Genomic DNA, 20,727 nt, shown 5'->3' on the forward strand with positions numbered 1-20,727 from the left:
ATTAAGGCCACAAAACAGAAGGTCAACATATAAAAGTCAATCATATTTCTATATACTAGCAATAAAAAAAATATAGAAACAAAAACTTTCTAAACATACTATTTGTAATAGTACCAGAAAAGAGGGAATAACAAAACATTAAGGATCTGTACATTGAAAACCATACAATGCAAAAGAGAGCAACCAAAGAGGTAGGTAAATGGAGCAGATTCAATCTACGGCGTTTAAGACCCAATACAGTTAAAAACGTAAATTCTCTCCAAACGGACTACGATGACTACTACTACTTCAGTCGTGTCCGACTCTGTGCGACCCCATAGACGGCAGCCCACCAGGCTCCCCTGTCCCTGGGATTCTCCAGGCAAGAACACTGGAGTGGGTTGCCATTTCCTTCTCCAATGCATGAAAGTGGAAAGTGAAAGTAAGTCGCTCAGTCATGTCGGACTCTTAGCGACCCCATGGACTGCAGCCTACCAGGCTCCTCCACCCATGGGATTTTCCGGGCAACAGTACTACAGTGGGGTGCCATTGCCTTCTCCCAACGGACCCATAGGTTGAATGCAATTCCAATAAAAATCTCAGCAGGTGTAAAGTTAAGTAGTTTATTTGATGTTTCTCTTGTTTCTTGAGGTAGGCTTCTATTGCTATGAACCTCCCTCTTAGCACTGCTTTTACTGAATCCCATAGGTTTTGGGTTGTTGTGTTTTCATTTTCATTTGTTTCTATGCATATTTTGATTTCCTGTTTGATTTCTTCTGTGATCTGCTGGTTATTCAGAAGCGTGCTGTTTAGCCTCCGTATGTTTGTGTTTTTTATAGTTTTTTCCCTGTAGCTGACATCAAATCTTACCGCATTGTGAGTGAAAGAGAAACACCAATACAGTATATTAATGCATATATATGGAATTTGAAAGATGGTAATGATGATCCTATATGTAAGGCAGCAAAAGAGACACAGATGTAGGAACAGACTTTTGGACTATGTGGGAGAAGGCGAGGGTGGGATGCTATGAGAGAATAGCATTTAAACATGTATATCACCATATGTAAAATAGATGACCATTGCAAGTTTGATACATGAAGCAGAGCACTCAAAGCCGGTGCTCTGGGACAACCCAGAGGGATGGGGTGGGGAGCGGGGTGGGAGGGGGGTTCAGGACAGGGGAACATTATGTGCACCCATGGCTGATTCATGTTGATGTATGGCCAAAACCACAATATTGTAATTACCCTCCAATTAATTAAAATCTCAGCAGGGTTTCTTGTAGACATAGACAAGCTTATTCTAAAATTTATATAAAACATACAAGAACCTAGAACAGAAAAAACAACTTTGAAAAAGAACAAACTTGGAGGACTCAAACTACCCAATTTTAAGACTCACTACAAAGCTACACCACTTTAATTCCCCAGCAGCATGTGAGACAACCATGTTCATGATGCTATTCATATCAACTATAAGCTATGAAAAGCTTACACCCCTTCAGGTCAACTTCTGTTCATTTAAAAAATAACTTGTGATAGGCAAAGCTTTCTGGATTTCTCGACTGCAGATAAGGAACTGTGGACTGTAGGAGCCAGTCCAAATCAAGATGGGCAAAAGCACAAGAGAGAGAGGACATTTACCCGGGAAAGCCCTCCACCCCCATGAGACACGAGGCTTGCACTTTCAAGGGCAGCTGCCCGGGACCCAAACAGGGTAGAAATTAGACCCAAACCAGGCAGAAGGCCCAAGAGTGTACAGTCCATGGTGTCTCAAAGAGCTGGACAAGACTGAGCGACACACACAGACACAAGGCCCTAAGAGGGCAGGGCCTGAAACACACACACACACAGACACACACACACGGAAGGCCCTAAGAGGCAGGGCCTGAAGAAACCAAATACACACACAAAAGGCCCTAAGAGGGTGTGCGCGTGTGTGTGTGCGTGCACACACACACACACACACACACACGGCCGTTAAGAGGGCAGGAGGCCCTAAGAGGGCAGACACATACACACACACACAGCCCTAAGAAGGAAGAGACACACACACACACACACACACACACACACGGCCCTAAGAGGGAAGACACACACATACACAGCCCTAAGAGGGCAGACACACACACACACACACACACACACACACAGCCCTAAGAGGGCAGACACACACACACACACACACAGCCCTAAGAGGGCAGGAACACACCCGACCCCAAGACAGAAACTTAGACACACACCCCCACCCGTCCCCCCGCAAGATAGAAACTTAGTTTTCAGTGGTACCAGGGTAGCAATGAAGCGGGTCCTGGATGCTTGGCAAAAGCAAATGCAAAAACACTTACAAAGAACCCAATCTAATTAAGAGTCCCTGAAGAATTACCAAAGATAAAATTCAAAGACATATCTATTCACAGCCAAAACCCACTAAAACCACAGCCTACCAGAAGTGCGAACTTGCAGAAACAAACCCTGAATCAGATATACAAAAGCTGTAGGCACTGGGGTTATGAGATACTGAATACATGTTTAATAAATTTAAATAAATAAAAAATGGGGTCAAAAGTAGGACAGAGGGATAAAGGAACAAGAAACTAAAAAATGACCAGGCAAACCTGAAGAAAAATATTTCTAGAAATGGAAGAATTTGCTAACTTTTAGATTAAAATAACACTTTAAAAGACTGATTCAATAGCAGTTTAGATCCATTTTAAGAATCAATGAACTAAAAGATCTGAAGATGTTACTACCAATCTGAAAAAGCTACATACTACACGATTCTATGTGACATTCCAGAAAATGCAAAACTATGGAAACAGGAAAAAGATTAGTGGTGGCCAGAGTGAAATGAGTGGGTATATAGAGATAAACTGGTAGAGCACACAGGTTTTTAGGGCAGTGAAAATGCTCTGCCTGGTATCACAATGGTGGTTACAAGTGGTTATACACTTTCCCAAATTCACAGAACATGTAACACCAGGCGTGAACCTGAAAGTAAACTTTAGGTAATTGTGATGCCCCCAGGTAAGTTCACTGGTTGTAACAAGTGTTTCCCTCTGGTGGGGATGTTGATAGTGGGGAAGGCGATGCATGTTCAGGGGGCAAAGGGTGTACAGGAAACACCTGTAGCTTCCCCTCAATTTTGCTGTGAACCTTAAAAAAAAAAAAACTGCCTTAATAAAGGCTTAGTAGGAAAAAAAAAAGAAAAAAGCACACAAGGAAAAATAAAAAAAGGAATGTAGACTTGGACCTTTGAAAAACAAAGAGAAGATAAAAGAGAAGATCATGAGCATGGGTTGGAAGCTGTCTAATCAGAATTTCAGATAACTGAAAAATGAAGTGTGTAGCTTTCAAGCTAATAGAGAAGAAAAAGGAAAAGAGGAGCCGCAGTCCAGACTCCAAGACTTGAAGCGCAGGTCCTGCCTGATGTATGACCTGGCAGGCTCCTCGACCTTCCCAAGCCATGGCTTCCTCACATGTAAAACGGGGTGACTGCCTACCTCACAGGGCTGCTGTGACTACTCCGTGAAATTGAAGTACAGCCCCTGACACAGAACCCGATTAATACTGCCTGCTGTCAATTAACAAATAACTTTACCTGAAAAGTTCAGTAAAAGAGCAAGAAAACTAAGACTGAGGCTGACATTAGCCTTTCTGGATAAGGATTTGATTTCAAAATCTGTGATGACCTTGGCCCCTTCTTCATTTGTAATTCTTATTTTTTTTTCTTAGGGGGTCGGCCCTTCTGTTCTTTTTTCATACACAATCCTATTCTAAAACTCCCAAATTTGGGAGAAAGTTACTCTAACCCTTTTAATCCCCATTCAAGTTCCACTTTGTAAGTAGATTTTTAAAAATATATTTATTTTTATCTATTTGGCTGCAACAGATCTTATTGTGGCATGTGAGATCTTTAGCTCCTCAACCAGGGATCGGACCCAGGCCCCCTGCATTTGGTTTCTGCAATCTTAGCCACTGGACCACCAGGGAAGCCCATAAATAGATTGTAAAAACAAACAAAAACAGGATAAAGAGAGACAACACCACACACTTACTTTTCATTAATTTTCCTGATAATTCCTTCAGTGGAGAAGATGGACTACTTCTACTGGCTACCATGAGCCTGGAGGACTCCTGGGTTTCCAGGGAGCCCCAGTGAGTTCCTGTCCTGGCTGTCTCCAGGTGGAGCAAATGGGCACTGTCACTCTCCTGGGAAAGCAAGTGGTTCTGGGAGTTGCTAGTTCTATTATTTAAGTCAATTCCTTCCAGCTGGGCTGAGCCAGAATCCTCCAACCTCCTGTTAAGAGACTCCGTTACAAAAGCTGCTGTGGTTTCGGGCTTTTTAGATGGAGAGACAGGTTCAGCCAATGAGCTCTGCTTCACCGTGTTCAGACTGTGTGCTCTTATTCGGGACCAAGTTGTGGAGTGAAAACTTTCAGCCTCCAACCAAAACTTAACCAAATGTTCCATTCTCCGAAGTTCCATAAATTGAATGAAATAAGGGAGGACCATGGTGTCATGCAAGACTTGCTCAAGGGTCTTTGAAAGACTTGATTTGGCCTCCTGAGTCTGGTAGTCCAGACAAGATCTGCCTAAAAGAAGAAAAGAGTTAGCAGTTCAGTAACAGATAACAACTGCTAAAGCTTATTTAAATTACTAGAAGGGTCTTCGTTACTCGATTAATCCTCTCATCTCTTTTCATGGCAATTCAAATCATGTAAATTCTTAAGGGAAAAAAATCTTATGATACAGGTTCCAAAGGAAAAAAAGACCAATAAAAATATCTTAAAAGTTCAATCTCATTAAAAATCTCAGAAAAGCAAATTAATACATACCATTTTTGGCTATCAAACTGAAAGATGGGTTTAAAAAAAAGAACAAGAACTAACAAAGGCATAGCAAAACAGATGATGAAAAATGTAAAATGACAAAATCTTTTTGGAGGATTCAGTAACAGACAGCAAAGCCTTAGCCATCAGGGTAATTTTCAATCCAGTAACTCTTTCTAGGACCTTATCCTGAGGAAAAATTGTGGATATAGCTAGAAAGATATTATGAACTCTTAGCCTCATTTATAACAGAATAGTTAGATCTGGGATTTTATCTTGAAAAGTAAAACCAAACTTAATAAAACAAAGTTTATTTCACATTTAAATTTAGGTTATGACTATAAACACAAGCTAATTATTAGAAGAAAGAAAAAACTAAGAAAATATTAACTTTCACAGCACGACACAGAGAGACTCATTTTTATAAAATTAACTGAGGGCCTCATCTGCTTTTCAAAAGGGCTTTTCTTCACCGGTTATTGTTTCTTCTGAAGCACTTCATGTACCACCCCTGCTGACTGTCCTGACTGCAGTGTTAACCAGTCCACTGTTGTCAACACCTCTTTAATGAACTTCAGGGAACCTCGAGCCTCTTGGAGAAGGAAATGGCAACCCACTCCAGTATTCTTGCCTGGAGAATTCCATGGACAGAGAAGCCTGGCGGGCTGCAGTCCGCGGGGTCACAGAGTCGGACACGACTGAGCGACTAACATACACATGCCCAGTCTCCTCTGCGGTATCAAGATCACACTAAGACACTGACACAATTCATCCGTCTTATCCAGACTTCCCCAGTTTCACCAGTACCCACTGTATGTGCATTTAGTTCTCCGTGTTTCTATCATGCGAGTAGACTTGTATAAACATTAAGACAGAGAACAGCTCCAGTGACACAAGGATCCCTTCGTGAGGCCTTTTATAACCAGCTGTCATCCCTAACCATTGGCCAACACTCATCTACCTGTTCTTCATGTCCATCATTTTGTCATTTCAAGAACTGTCTCAAATATATTGTCTCTCAATATATATTGTCTCTCAATATAATTCCCTTGAGATTCATCCAAGCTGCTATGTGTAAACAGGAGCGGCTATTTCTCTGCATCTACATTAACATTCCAATTATCAAGCTTTAAATATTTGCTAACGTGTTGGGAGAACATAAACTCATTATTTTAATTTGCACTGCACTCAGTATTAGTGCAGTGAGGCATCCTTTTCACACATTCAGTGGCCAAATGTATTTCTTCTTCTGGAAATGGCCCATTATTCTACTGGGCATGCTTTTTATATTTACAGAAGGACAATATGGAGCCATCCATTACACTAGCTGTTAATCCAGTTTAAACATTTTATTTCAAAGCCCCAGCCAATGATACGGGTCAGTATCCTCTGGCAGGAACTTCACACTTTATACTCAAATCCCTTTTCCTAGAAGTTATCAAAAACTGAGAGTCACTCACCCAGGTCCCCAAAGTGAGCGGCCTCCATGTGGCTGGGCTGTTTCTTAAGTGTTGCGGTCCTGCTACTTGAAAAGGAGTCCATGTTGGCAGAAATGGCATTGATTGCAACGTGACTTGGTCCCGCAGCCTCCAGCAAGGCATGATTTTTAGTGCTTTTTTGTGGGGAATGTACGGATATTGAAGCTATAATTTTTCAAAAAATTGTTAAAAATTAAACACAATTTGATAGTCTAAAACTGTCTCCTAAAAGGGCTTTAAGGAACTTTAAAAATTAGATTTGGTAACACCTCTCTTGAGTAAGCGTATACACTCAACAAAAAATTCTTATGGAACAATATTGTAAAGTAATTAACCTCTAATTAAAATAAATTTATATTTTAAAAAATTATTACGGAAAAGGTCAATTAACCAAGTAGCAGAAAACTGGAAAGAAATTCCCTATTACTTATATATAACTCTCAAAATACTGTGCCAAAAGTAGAACTTAGAAGAGAGATCTTTCTTTGAGAAAGTTCTTTTTGAGAACCTCTAGTGTACCAAAGGCAGCAAACATCCCGAAATATGGACCTTTTTCAATTTCTTAATCCTAGCATGCTGGCAAGTGACAAATTCCAAAATAAAATTTTAGATTATCAAAAGAATTAGAACAATACTCTTCAGTATTGCTTATTTTATTTTTTAACTGAGTAACACAATTCTGTTTATTTTACTTTTTACTTTTTAACTGAGTAACAAAATATAGAACAGTCTTTTGGACTCTGGGGGAGGGGGGGATGATTTGGGAGAATGGTATTAAAACATGTATAATATCATATGAGAAACAAATCGCCAGTCCAGGTTCGATGCAGGATACAGGATGCTTGGGGCTGGTGCACTGGGATGACCCAGAGGGATGGTATGGGGAGGGATGTGGGAGGGGTGTTCAGGATGGGGAACACGTGTATACCCGTGGTGGATGCATGTTGATGTATGGCAAAACCAATACAATATTGTAAAGTAAAAAAAAAAAAAGAAAAGAAACAAAAAAAAGTATGCTTATTTTACTTTTTAACTGAGTAACAAAATTTCACCATCTAATAAAAACTGATCAAAGTTCAAGCTGCTTAAAGATAAAGCACACTTAAAAATTCACAAAATATATTTTCTTTAAAGAAATATTAATATCCTGTTGACTTCAGGATAAAGAGGAACTCATCAAATTCACATGGTCAAAGTAACCCTATGAATTCATTGCTACAGCTGAATTAAATTCCACTCAACCCACTTATTCCACACAAATATCAAAAGACTCTCATGAAAGGTCTTTAAGAGCTTTTGGTTTATTGCACTGAACCAACACGGAATCCACCTGACTTTAAATTATCAGAAACAAGCAGAGAATAAGGGTGTGAGGTACCCTACTTATTCCCTAATCTACAAATCTCTTGTTATAATCAGTGTCCCTCTCACAAATTAAGCATGTGGAGTTAATACTCAATGCTAGCCACACAACATGCAAACATTTAAAAGAAAAATCTAAAGAATAGCAATCTACAGTATTTGTGTAAATAAATTACATCTATGAAAATTCCATGGACGTAATTTTCATTACAATTTTCCCATTCCAAAATTTTAGTACACTGACATAATGAAATTCGTCAAAACTACACCCGAGATTACAGTCTAAAAAAAAGCAGGCTCTTACCTACAAATAAGGACAATATATTAATTCCAATAAAGAACTCTGAATAAATTTTAAGTTAGGGCCATTCGTTCAAAGTAATAAAGTGAAAACAGTAAGCATCCAGATCCCAGATAAACCTCAGAAAACCAGGCTTTATAAGTCAGTGGTCAGACTGCTCAGTAAAGAGTATTTTCTGCTTTTAGTTTTTTAAAATAAAGTCAACCAATCGCTTTTAGGGAATCACTGAAATGTGTGATTAGCAGGGAGGACACTGGTTTCCTGAAATCACCAGGAGAGCCAATGAATGCTCAGTAAAAGCCTAGCATATGCTGGGTGTTGAAAGATACATCAATTAACAGGGAAATAAGTCACAATCATGAGTAATTATAAAAGAAGGCAGAGAGGACCAACAAGAAGGGAGAACGCAACAGGATTAAAGAGCTCATAACTGCGAAGCACTGACTCACCTTTGACTGACTTGACATCTGGGGTCTTCTCCTGCTCTCTGCTTTTCACTGGAAGAGAGGAGGGCAGCATGATCAACTTCTTCAGCCAAATGCCCCCTCCACTAAAACTCAGGCCAGCTCTATTCCAATAGGCAAATGTGTTCAAAGTTCTACACAAAAGGATGAGCTGCCCTGCAGCAGGGCGGGACAGCTGTCAGGGGAAGTTTCTCTTAGAAGCGACCTCTGAATGGCACTTGATCAAGAAGGCTGAGTGCTTAAGGAGAGATGAGGTCAGGACACCTAGGTTCAAATTTGGGCTCTCCCATGTGATCCTGGATCAGTTACTTTAATTCTTGGGGTCTCAATTTCCTTGATTTACAAAACCTGGTCATTCTTATGAGCTAGTAAAGAGTTATTTCAACAGGCAGGATTTCAACTTTGGTCTGTGGGACCAGAGAAATCACTCTTCTACCCTTGGTTAGGGCGTCCCTTGTAGCTCAGTCAGTAAAGAATCTGCCTGCAGTGCAGGAGACCTGGGTTAGATCCCTGGGTCGGGAAGATCCCCTGGAGAAGGAAATGGCAACCCACTCCAGCATTCTTGCCCGGAAAATCCCACAGACAGAGGAGCCTGGTGGGCTGCAGTCCATGGAGTTGCAAAGAGTTGGGCACGACTGAGCGACTAACACTTACCCTTGGTTAAAAGCCTGCAGAATGACTGTGTGATTAAGGTAATGTGTGTAAATGAATGTCTCAGAGGCACCTCCCACCCCATACACCAGAACTCAACATGTACATTCCCAGCGACGTCTCTCAGTACCCATCCCCGTGCTGGAGTGACTGGTGTTTGCAGCTGCCTCAGCTGCATCTGCCAACTGACTCCATCTCCCTGTTGAAACATGAAACTTGGCATGGCTTCCGTGAAACCCCACTCCTCGTTTTCCAGGGGCTCCTTCTCAGCTTATCCCTGGCCGACTTCTCCTCCGCCAGCTGGGAGTTTCTCAGGGACAAGATTGGTCCCCCTTCTCTCCACTCTACTTATGTATGTACTTCCTTGCTGATCTCAGCTATTCTTCAGGCTTTCAATACCACAGACATGCTGTAACTCCCAAAGTACTCTCTCTAGTCTGAGTACGTTTTGATCTCAAATTCATAGTTAACTACCTTTCTGCCATCTTCCATAATTCCACTGCCTAAATGGGACATACCATCTTTCCCCAAACCTGCTCCTAAATCAATCTTTTTCTCCTCTCATAAATGATTCCACTGCCCACTAGCTTCTCAGGCCAAAACTCTGGGAGTCATCTTCCACAGTGTCTCTCGATCACCTCCAAACCACTTCTAAGAACAACTGGTTCCACCACCAAGTACCTTAGAGGTATATTCTATTATATGCAAACTTTAAATTTTGATGTAGTCAAACTTATATTATGTGGATTGAATTTTCCTAAGTCTTATTTCTTACCCCTATATTTTCTTCTATATGATTTCAAACTTTGCTTTTTCAAATTCTGGGCTCCAACTCACCCGGCATTTATTTCTGTATTATCAGGGATAGCAAACTACAGCCCAAGGGCCAAGTCCAGCCCACCACCAGTTTTTCATAGTGTTTCTGTATAGTCTATGGCTACAAGGATAGAGGAGAGTGAGGCCAACCAAATAGCCCTCAAAGCCTAAAATATTTACTATGTGTTTTTTTACAGAAAAAGTTTGCTGACCCCCTGATGTACATAATGAGGAAGTCTTAATTTTTCTTTTCTTTTTTTTTTGGGCCAGCGAGATAATAAACACAATTTATTGATTAGTCCAATCTTTCCCAAATGAATAGGAACTCTTTACATACTACATTCCCATACACATGTGGGTCTGTTTCTGGGCCTACTGCTGTAATTACTAACTATGTAATAGGCTCTGGCAGAGCCAAGCCCTCTATCATATTCTTTTTTCAAAACTATCTTTCATATTAATTGTAGGACCAACTTGTCCTGATCCTAAAACCCTCATGGTAATTTCTTTTTAAACATTAAGCACTGACTTGATCAATCTGGGAGAGGGTTCACATCTTTCTGGTACTGAGTCTTTCTGTTCATGAACATAGTATACCTCTACTTATTTGAGTCTCCTTTTAGGTCCACTTATATTTTGTAAACTCCATAGAGATTTCGGTCTTTTATTTTTACTGGCTACAGGGATACAACTGAGTTTCAAATACTTATTCTAATGATATATGTGTAAATTTTCTTAAACTTTCTCTGTACAGAATCATATTATCTATGAATAATGACTCTTGTTCCCTTTCCCTCACAAAACTTTTCCATTTTTTTCATGTGTGTGCTATTGTGAAGACAATGTTAGTTTTCTTTTTGTTTGTATAACCCTGATCTATATTCTCATCCTTTTAACTTTCCTATGCTCTGTTAACATTTAAACAGTATAGATTAGGAAACCAATCTGAAGATAACCATCCCTTTATTGTCCAGGTCACTCATTTCTGTTTATTGTGATTACTCTTCTTTATTTCCAAAAAAGAATGTTCTTAAAACTCAATTACAACTACACACCTGTTGACTTCTCCTAGTAATTCTGTTTATTTTACTTTATGCATTTTGAGACTGATTTTAGGTGCAAACCAGTTCAGAATTTTATCTTCCTAGTATTCTATTCATTTTACCATAGTTTACAGGCTTTTTTTTAGCCCTAATAGTATTTTATGCTTTAAAGTATTTCAACTACTTCACAAGCTTTCTTCTCTTTGAATCCATTTATTTTCAATTTCTCTATGTCTTTATGTTTTTGTTGTGTTTCTGGTAAATAGCTGGATTTTCGATTATTATCCAACCCAAGTCATTACTTTTTAGTCCACCTTTCAATGGACTTTTACTAGATTTTTAGCCATTGAGACTTTATTTACATTTATTGTCGTTTATTTCTACCACCTTATTTTGCACTACTGACTCTTCCTGTATTTTTTTAAATTATTATGAAGCATTTAAAACAGAGGCAAAACAGGTTTAACAAATCTTAACATTACACCATATTTGCTTCAGAAAATTTTTTAAAGGAAATAAAACATTGCAGGTACAACTAAAGTCCCTCTGTGACCTCATTCCCTTTCTCCCTAGAGAAACAATTTCAGAAAGTGAGTGTTCAAGGTTTCCATCCACACTTTTACTATTTAACATATTTATGTTAAGCAATATATACCATTGTTTGAAGGTTTTAAACAAGTGGTTGTACCAAGTGCCATTTCCAGCAGCAGCATATCCTAATTAAATCTTGATACAGTCAGGCTTTAATTTCAACTCCTAAATCTTTTCAAGAACTCCACTCCTGCAAGTAACATTTCTTTTCTGTATCATTTTCTCTCTTTCTACTGAGTTCTTTCTATCAGCCGACAAACAAGCTTAGCATCTTTTATTTTAAAAATAACAACAAAAAACACCCCTTACCCTAAAGGCCCCTTTCAGTTATTGGCCTTGTTTTTCCCTCTTAACTGCAAATTTCTTGGTTATTCTTTTTACTTTCCCCACTTCACATTCTCCCCAAAACCCGTTCCACTGACACTACATTTATAAAAGTCATCAATTACTTCCATGTTATCAAAATTAACAGCTATTTCTATTTACCTCAACCTTGTAAGTGTCATTAAATACAATACTCCCTACTTTTTGAAATACTATCTTCTCTTAGCTTTCAAGACACTCCAATCCTGTATCACTTGGCATTTTCTTTTGAGTCTCCTTTGCCAACGGCTCATGCTCCTCAACTTAACTTCTAAAAGCTCAATTAACTCCAGCGTTCTCTCCTGGTCTACAGTATGGCAGGAAATGCTACCTCCCACTGAACTCATTCTCCCCTTCTTAGCAAGAGGGCTGTAGCCTGGCACACAGCTGGCTAGCTTCTCTCCATTTCCCAAAGCCCTTAAGTTAGCTGGGACCACATGGCTAGGTTCTCAGCAATTAAATGAGAACAGGAGCAGTATGTGCCATTTCTGGCCAAAGCTTCTCTTTTCCCTTATCATGGGTCAGAAAGCTAACAGAAAGGGCTATGACCTGGCTTTATAACATGGAATATACCTTAAGAGAAAGAGGAATAAGACAATAGTAGGAAAATGATCCCTGAATGGTCAGGAAGGAAAGCCACCTGATGAGGGAACTGGACTGTTACGCAAGAGAGAAATAAAGGCCTATCTTGTTTGAGCCATTGTACTCTGTGTCTCTGTCATGGAAGCTTAGCCTTTCAACGTAACTAATTCATATATTGTATGTCTTCCCTAGATAATCTCACCCAGTCCTATGTCTTTAATCATTATTTATGCCAAATACTTTTAAATTCAGATAGAGAACTCAAGTTCTGAGCCTTTCCAGAACTACAGACTAGTACATCCAACTGCCTCCTTGACAGATCCACATGGACTCACAACAACTGAAGGAGAACTCTGGATTCTTCCTATCCCAAACTCTGAGTTTTCCACAGCTTTCCCAGTTTTCCCTCACTCCAGTCACTTACTCAAGCCATGCTTTCTCTATCTCCAAGACAACCCCATTGCCCTCTTCTCTCGGTCCTTAAACTGCAGCCTTCTGTCTGTCCTTGAACAAAGCCAGCTCATTCCTACCTCAGGACATTTGTACTACCAGTTCCCTCCAGCAAGAATACAGTTCCTTTCACCTTTGCAAGGCTGGCTCTTTCCTCATTGAGACTCAGTTTAAATACCATCTTCCCAGACAAGCCTTCCCTCTCTATCCAAATACAAACTGCCATCTGGTAAGCTGCCCTATATCATTGTTTAAATTCCCTGCACAGCATTTATTACCTTCTGGAATTTTTCTTATTTTCATTCACTTACTCAACAGATATTTATTAAATTCCTAACTTTATCCCAAGCACTGGTCTAGACTTGAGGGTACGGCCATGAACAAAAGTAAGCTTCCTTCCTAATAAAACACATGAGTCAGCAGATGGTGATAAACGCTACAGAAAAAAAAAAAAGCAGGGCCACAGGAAGGGACTGTAGGGGCTGGGGGCTGCAATCTTCAGCAGGCTGGTCAGAGAACCCTTCACTAAGATGTCAATTAATCAAAACCCTGCAGGAGAAGGGGGAAGAAAATAGGCTTGCATCTGTAGGAAGAGGTTTCCAGTCAGAGGGAACAAGTGCAAAGGCCCTGAGGTGGGAATGTATATGACAACAAGGTGGCCAACATACATGGAAGGGTGCTGGAGAAAGGGAGCAGATGAACACAGAGGAGAAACAGGACCTAGATTATGTAGGGCCATGTACAGGAAACCACCGAGGGCATCTGAACAGAGGTGTGGTATAATGCAGTTTGAAAACACACCAGGGGGATCAAAAATGGAGGAAGGGAAACCAAATTGAAGCCTAAAGCAAAATAACACTGTTTCCTTGATCTTCATAAAATCGGCTTCCTCTTGACATTTAACCTGAGATCTGAATGACATCCCCTCAGAGGACTTCACTAACCACCCAAATTAAACAGAAATGCCAGGGTGTTCACGGTCAGGGATGGTGAGAAGTGACTGGATTTGGGCTATATTCTGGGGATGACCTAAAAGATTTGCTGATGGATCAGATATAGAGTAGGAGAGACAGAGGTTGAAGAAAGTACTAAAGTTTTAGCCTGAGCAACTAAAAGGCCAGAAATGCAATTTATCCAGATACTGAAAAACAGATGAAGGAAGGCTAAATCTAAAGTGAAATTTTAGATACAGTAAGTTGTTTATCAGTTGACCTCTTAGACATCTATTGTTGTTTAGTCACTCAGTTGTGTCTGACTCTTTGGAACCCCAAGGACTGTAGCCCACCAGGCTCCCCTGACCATGAGATTTCCCAGGCAAGAATACTGGCGTAGGCTGCCATTTCCTCCTCCAGGGGATATTCCTGACCCAGGGATTGAATCCATATCTCCTGCACTGCAGGTGGATTCTTTACTGCTGAGCCACCTGGGAAGCCCAGACATCTATTGTGTAGAGGTAAAAAGTGGACCAACAGCTGGATATGGAGTCTGGATTCAGGAAAGAGAATCCAAGCTGGAGATGTAAATCTGGGAGTCATCGGCAGATAGGTGGTATTTAAAAATGGTATTTAGAAACTGGATGGGAGCCCTAAATAGGACCATTTCCAGTTTCTATTCTTGCTACATCCAGTCTCCAAAAAACATCTAGAATGATCTTTACAAAGCAAAATGAGATCAAATCACTCCTCTTTAAATTTTTAAAATATTGTCTCTGCACTTGGAATAACACCTTGCCGTGACCTACAAAGCTCTGAATCATCTGATCCTTGTGTACCTCTCTGAACTGCAGTCACAGTGGGCTTCTTTTCTCTCTTGAAGGACATCAAACTTTTGCCATCCAGCCTTTGAACACTATTCCCTGTGCCTGGAATGCTCTTCCCTGGCCTCTATACATTACCTCTTGCTGTTCCGTCAGCTCTAAGTTTCAAGGTTGTCTGCTGAGGCCTTTGACTAACATCAAATTGAAATATGTCTCTTCTCTCAACCTCTCTCTTTCATAACTCTTTACTCAATTTGTAAACAGAGAGAGGGAGAGGTTTATTGTCTACCCCAGCAGACAACAAGCTCCTTGGAAATACGGATTTTTGTCTTGTGCAGTGCTCAAGACTGAGGGCCTAGCACAGTACCTGGCAAAGAGCAGACATTCAAAAGTATCTGCTGAATAAATAGACAACAGGCTATGTGCAACCTGCAATTTGCCTCATTATACCATTGTACATAGAACACTCCTTACCCTAAAAAACAAAAACAAAAACCAACCATTTCAACACTGTCAAACAAATGAGAGAGCTATCAACCATACCAAAGTACCTTACCAACACAGCTTCCTTGTACCATTTTACCACTTTCATTCATTCAGAGTGGTTTTCATTCATTCATCATAGGTTCATTCACTGATCACATGGCATCAGTTACTAAAACTCCGTGTGTACTTAAAAGGAATTCTTTATAGAGTTCAATGGGGTCTTTAGGAATCATCGAATTCTCAGCTGAGAGGAAAGTGGGTCAACATTTTTCTGTTCCAGATGACAGAGTTAGTAGTAGAGCTGTCACATAAACCCAAGTCTGATTTAGTTTAGTGTTTTCCCCAAACCTGTATTTGTCTGGGAAATTTTCCCTGAAACAACAAGAATCGATACAAGAATCACTATCATCCCAAAAGACCCACATTCGTCCACCCTGGATACGTACCCGTAACGAAATGCCAATAACCTTACCCAGGCTCAAAACGAAGTTGCCTCTACTCAAAAAACTGGGCAGCTACTACTACTAAAAACCAGAAATATCAATATAAGCAGTTTGTCTATAAAGTTAGGATTCCAGCAGCAAGTAAACTTGCTAAGTCATCAAAAGGACTCTTCTTTATTAGGGAACTTTTAGCCGTAAGTTATGTCATGTCATTTTACGAACAGCAGAACCCCCCTCCCCCCCATAAAAGGGAAACTGGAAAAGAGCACTCGTTGAGAAAACAATTTTTTCACGTGTTGCTTTTAGACACAAACCCCTCGATATTCTGAAAAGTCCGAGACTTCCGTAATACTGAAGAAATTTCCATTTTCTGGTATAAATGCACCACCCCCACCCCACCCCCCGCGAAAAGCTGTGTGTCTGCAGAAGGCATGCCCCAAGCGGGTCCCGGTACACACTTCGGGACCGGCCGGCGTTCGCCCGCGAGGAGGCCCAGCTCCTTCCCACAAGCCCGCCGGCCCGGCGCGCAGGCCGTCCGATCGCGCGGAAGCCAAGGCCTGGCTGCCCGAGGGCCCGCCACCCGCCGCCCCAAGCCCGACCCCGCGCCCCTCGCTACCTTTCCGCCGGAAGAAGGACATGGCGGGGCCCGGGTCGGGGCGGAGGGCGCGGGGGGACTGCCGCGGGGAGGGCCCGGCTCCCCTCATTCAGTAACCGGCCCGGACTTCCGGGTCCGCAGCGGCCGCCGCGCTAGCCCGAAAGGCGACTCGTCTTCCGGGTGTGGGCCCCGCCGCCTCCTCGAGACGCGCGGGCAGCTCCTGCCGCCATGTTACCAAGCCGCCCGCCCGGAGTTCCGGTCCTTCGCCGCGCGGGGCTTCACGGGAGGCCGCGAGCCGGCCCCGCCCCCCGCCACGCCTCCTCGCCTCCTCCCGCGGCTGGGCCTCCTCCAGCCGCTGGGCCAGGGCCAGCGCCCGCGCTGCCCGCGCGACGCGCGCGCTGCCTGCACCCGGCCGTGAACCCCGCGGCTCTCCTGTTTCTGGGCTGTGCGAGGGTGGCCCCTGGCGAGCCCCTGACCCAGCCGAGTGTGGCCCGCACCCCGCGCTCCTAGGGATCGGACCCTGGCGTGGATCTCTGGATGCGGACTGGGTCCCGGGATGCGGACTCGAGGCACCACCTGTCGCCGCGTCTTCGGCCGTGGAGGAGGTGCGTTGGGCTTATTATAAGACGCGATCGCTGAGAACGCTCAGCTCTGAAAGGACAGCAACATAAAAACCTCTCCAGTATTTACCGGGAGGACTCCAAGGATCATCCTTCTAGCCTCCTTCAAATGCCATTTTCCTAGGAACCTCTGACCTCCCTCGACGCTAGAAGCAGAGACGAACCTCCCACCCGTGGGCCCTCTTCCACAGGACTGGGAATCCCTGTAGCCTCGCTCGTGTGCGGTGGAGGAGCCTGGAAAAAAGTGGCAAATCAATAAATGGGTTTTTTAGTCAGTGAAGTCCATCAAGTGATGGACAGAGCAACGGAGGTCCAGAGAGAAGAGGCAACTGGTCCAAAGTTATTCAGGGTGTCGGTGTTGAGACTAGAACCCGGGGTCTAGTCACGATATAATCAGAGCAGGTTAATAGATTTGTTTGAGTTTGGTCCCTGAGTGGGTAAAATCCCCTGGAGGAGGGCATGGCAACCCACTCCAGCATTCTTGCCTGGAGAATCCCATGGACAGAGGAGCCAGGCGGGATACAGTGCGTGGGGTCGCAAAGTCGGACACGACTGAGCGACCAAACCACAGGGGCATGTGCGGTAACGACAGCGGACATGTATGGAAAGGTCACTGTGCGCAGGTGCCAAGCCCTCCGGACACATGACGACCCTTGGGGAGTCTTGGTGGGAGAACCAAGTGCAAAGAGATAACCTGCCCAAGGTCACGGCCTCACCAGAGGCGAAGTGTGTGGGACCTCAGACCTAGAGAGTCGGCTTCAGAGCCAAGGTCAAGCCTCTTCCTGGGTAAGGACAGTGTCCGGGCAGGAGCAAGAAGCTGCCCCGTCTCTGGGCGTCCGAATGTGTCCTCCCTGACCTGAGCAGGTGCTAGGAATGGACCTCTGTCTGACCGCGGAGTCTTCAAGGGGTCCGAGCGGCTCCCCCACTGATCAGAAGGGCGCTGACCCCAGCCTGGCGCAGGGGAACCACTCTCTAAGGTCTGTGGTGGATGAAACCCGGGGTCCTGCCCCCTTTTCCGGGAAGGGGAGTTGGGCTGACGTCCAGGGCCACCCCAGTGGGGCGGGGGTGAGTCTCTGGGTTCCCGGCTTGGTCGGTGTAAGCGGTGAGGGACTTCCAGCAGGAGTCTGAGGGCGAGGCGGCTGCACTCCAAGCACAAGAAGTGCGGCGCGCTCTCTCGGGAGTACAAATCGAGGAGTGCAAGGCATGCCTCCAGCATCTCTGGGAGGGGAGCATGAGGGATGTGGGGGCAGCGCTCCGGTCCCTCTAAATCTCCTTCCTCTTTTCTCCAACATAGAATCAACGTAGAGAGCTGAGTCCTATCGCGCCTTCCAGTGTGATATCTGCTCTGGAGGCCAAAATCCTGCCACTTTAATTCCCGGGACCAGAAAGCATCCCAGTCAGTTAATAATACCCGTCGTTATTTATAAAGTGCTTATCATGTGCTCTCAAGGGTCTAAGTGATGTATAATCACAGTCTCACCAATCCTTCTCCTTCTCCCCTACCAAAGACCCATTTACAGATGATAACTCAGAGGCTCAGTGAAACCCACCCAGGATCACAAGGCTAGTAAGGGTTAGGGGCAGTATTTCAGTCACTGTCCCTCTGACTCCAAAACTATCTGCTTGTAGCACTTCCTCCTGTCTCCCCCACACCCATAACCTGCTGCTAATTCCCATTTATCCCATGTTCTAGTTAAGATGTCTATTTATTGGGCAAGCATAAGGGGATGAGTGCTATTTAGCAGAGCAGATGCCTTCTGAATCATCACCCCTTAAAGTGTTTATAGGCTTAGGGAAGCTTTAAGAGTATTATCATTTAATCTTCTGGAATGTGATGATCCACACAGGAACAGAGTTAAAATAAAACAAGAATATAGAAATAAACAAAAAAATTCCATTGGCCCAAATGCCCAGTTGTGACAAATTGATACTTTGCATTGCATTTCTAAATTAATTTGTTAGAGCCACTTTAATTTACACATAAAACAAATTTAGTTTTTGTGAAACAAAATTGAGTTTTACCAGAAGGAATTTCTTTCATTATGTTCCTAATTTTAAGAGAACCCTCACAGGCTTTTTATACCAGTTATATTAATTATAACAAGCCAGTGAGGTAAAATCAGCAAATTAATTATCACAAAGCCAGTGCATAAAATCAATCTTCTATGACAAATACTATTTACAGAGGACTTCCCTGGTGGTCCAGTGGTTAAGAATTCGCCTTCCAATGCAGGGTATGTGGGTCCAATCCCAGTCAGGGAACTAAGATCCCACTTTCCGCAGGGATCTGCTCACACCAGGGAAGACCCAGCAAAGTCAAATAAATACTCTTTACAAATTGAGTGAACTGTGTTCTACAACAAATATTCAAATGCATGTAACTAAAAAAAAAAAAAATGCATGTAACTGTCTATATTAAGCATTTATAACATCAAGGACACTAATCAAATGAAGTGTTTGCTCTTACAGGAAAAGAAAACTCCCTATACCTTTTAAAGAAGCAGAAATTCAGAACATATACTGATATAACTTAAAATACTTGGGCTTCGCTGGTGGCACTGTGGATTCGAGTTTGCCTGCCAATGCAGGGGACACATGTTGGATCCCAACTACTGAACTCGCGGGCTGCAGCTACTGAAGACCTTGGGCCTAGAGCCTGTGCTCTGGAACAAGAGAAGCCACCACAGTGAGAAGCCCGAACACCACATCTAGAGAGTAGCCCCCACTGGCTGCAACTTAGAAGTGCGTGTGCAGCAATGAAGACCCAGTGCAGCCAAAAATAAATAAATAAAAATACAGTCATAATAATAATGAAAGAATACTCTAAAGAATTTGCATCAGGCCAAAAGAAAGTGATATCAGACGGAAAGTCTGAGATGTAAGACATTATAAAGAGCAAAAAAGTGGTAAATATATGGACAAATGTAAATAAACATATAATGATAACATTATGAAAGTAATGTGAAGCCAGGGGGCAGAGTCCACATCAGCTCACCCTACCTTATGACACCAAATATAAGTTTGGGGGTCTCCAAGACCACCCTTCGGTTTGATAACTTGCTAGAAGGACTTGCAAAACTCACTGAGAGCTGTTACATACTGACGGTTGTAGCTTATTACTGCTCAAGGATGCAGACTAGAATCAACCAAGGAAAGAAATACCAAGGGCAGAATCCAGGGAGGTACCAAACACAGAGCTACAGTTTGTCCTCTCCCCATGGGGTCGGACAGCATGACTTTCCAGCTTTGAATTATATGGAGGACTGCCAATGAGGGGAGCTTACCCAGGGCTTGGTGTTGAAAGCTTTTTTGGGGGGGGTTCCATCACAAAAGCATGGTTATCGCCCTTGTGGCTGATCTCAGTCTTCAGATCCTCAAGAGATCACACTGATATCACATGACCCAAAGTCCCTACGTCAAATCACATTGTTATTATATGGCTGGCCGAAGGCCAAACAAAACAGAACACTCCTATCAGACGCGATATTCCGAGGGCAAGAGATGACTTCCCAGCAGCCCAGGGTTAAGGTCAGACTTTCCTTTGGGCAAGTTAAATTATTTTCAATACAAATGTCTAACAGGTTTAAAATTTTCACCAGTGTGGCAGGCCCCTGAAACTTTGTAGGGCTTAGATCTCACCTTCTGGCGTGTATGTGTCTTACCAGGGCATCTTAGAATACCTGTGATTTCTTTCTCACTGGGTTTAGATAGCATGATATCATCAACAGTGGCCCGATGGGATGTTCTGCAGAACATCCAGACAATGAAGGGTTCTTTGGACCTGTACTGTCCAACATGGTAGCCACTAGCTACGTGGAGCTTTTCTGCTGCTGCTAAGTCGCTTCAGTTGTGTCCGACTCTGTGCGACCCCATAGACAGCAGCCCACTAGGCTCCTCTGTCCCTGGGATTCTC

The 20,727-nt window shown here is 42.9% G+C and overlaps 1 protein-coding gene and 1 long non-coding RNA gene across 8 annotated transcripts in view; one reads left to right on the forward strand and one right to left on the reverse strand.

Annotated features, from left to right (window-relative positions):
• Positions 1-16,451, reverse strand: part of AKAP10 (A-kinase anchoring protein 10) — a 42,012-nt gene extending 25,561 nt beyond the window's left edge. For 5 of the 7 annotated variants that reach the window (XR_015147827.1, XR_015147829.1, XR_015147828.1 and 2 more), the window contains exons 1-4: positions 16,216-16,451; positions 8,404-8,451; positions 6,274-6,456; positions 4,040-4,576 (exon numbers count right to left, since the gene is read on the reverse strand). Coding sequence is in view for 4 of the 7 variants with exons in the window: in XM_086358617.1 (XP_086214743.1) it covers positions 4,040-4,576; positions 6,274-6,456; positions 8,404-8,451; positions 16,216-16,303 (856 nt within the window). In the remaining 3 variants the exon portion in view is untranslated. The remainder of the gene's footprint in view (positions 1-4,039; positions 4,577-6,273; positions 6,457-8,403; positions 8,452-16,215) is intronic. The other 2 variants (XM_086358620.1, XM_086358619.1) reach the window with 1 other exon arrangement.
• Positions 16,452-16,530: 79 nt separating this feature from the next.
• LOC147351953 (uncharacterized) lies at positions 16,531-19,625 on the forward strand. The gene is made up of 2 exons (XR_015147830.1): positions 16,531-16,799; positions 19,284-19,625. It is a non-coding gene; the product is annotated as an uncharacterized LOC147351953 (long non-coding RNA).
• Positions 19,626-20,727: the final 1,102 nt, after the last annotated feature.

The sequence above is a fragment of the Bos grunniens genome, chromosome 19, assembly GCF_055505025.1.
Source record: "Bos grunniens cultivar Pamir isolate PY7600 chromosome 19, Bosgru_T2T1.0, whole genome shotgun sequence".
NCBI classification, from domain to species: domain Eukaryota; kingdom Metazoa; phylum Chordata; class Mammalia; order Artiodactyla; family Bovidae; genus Bos; species Bos grunniens.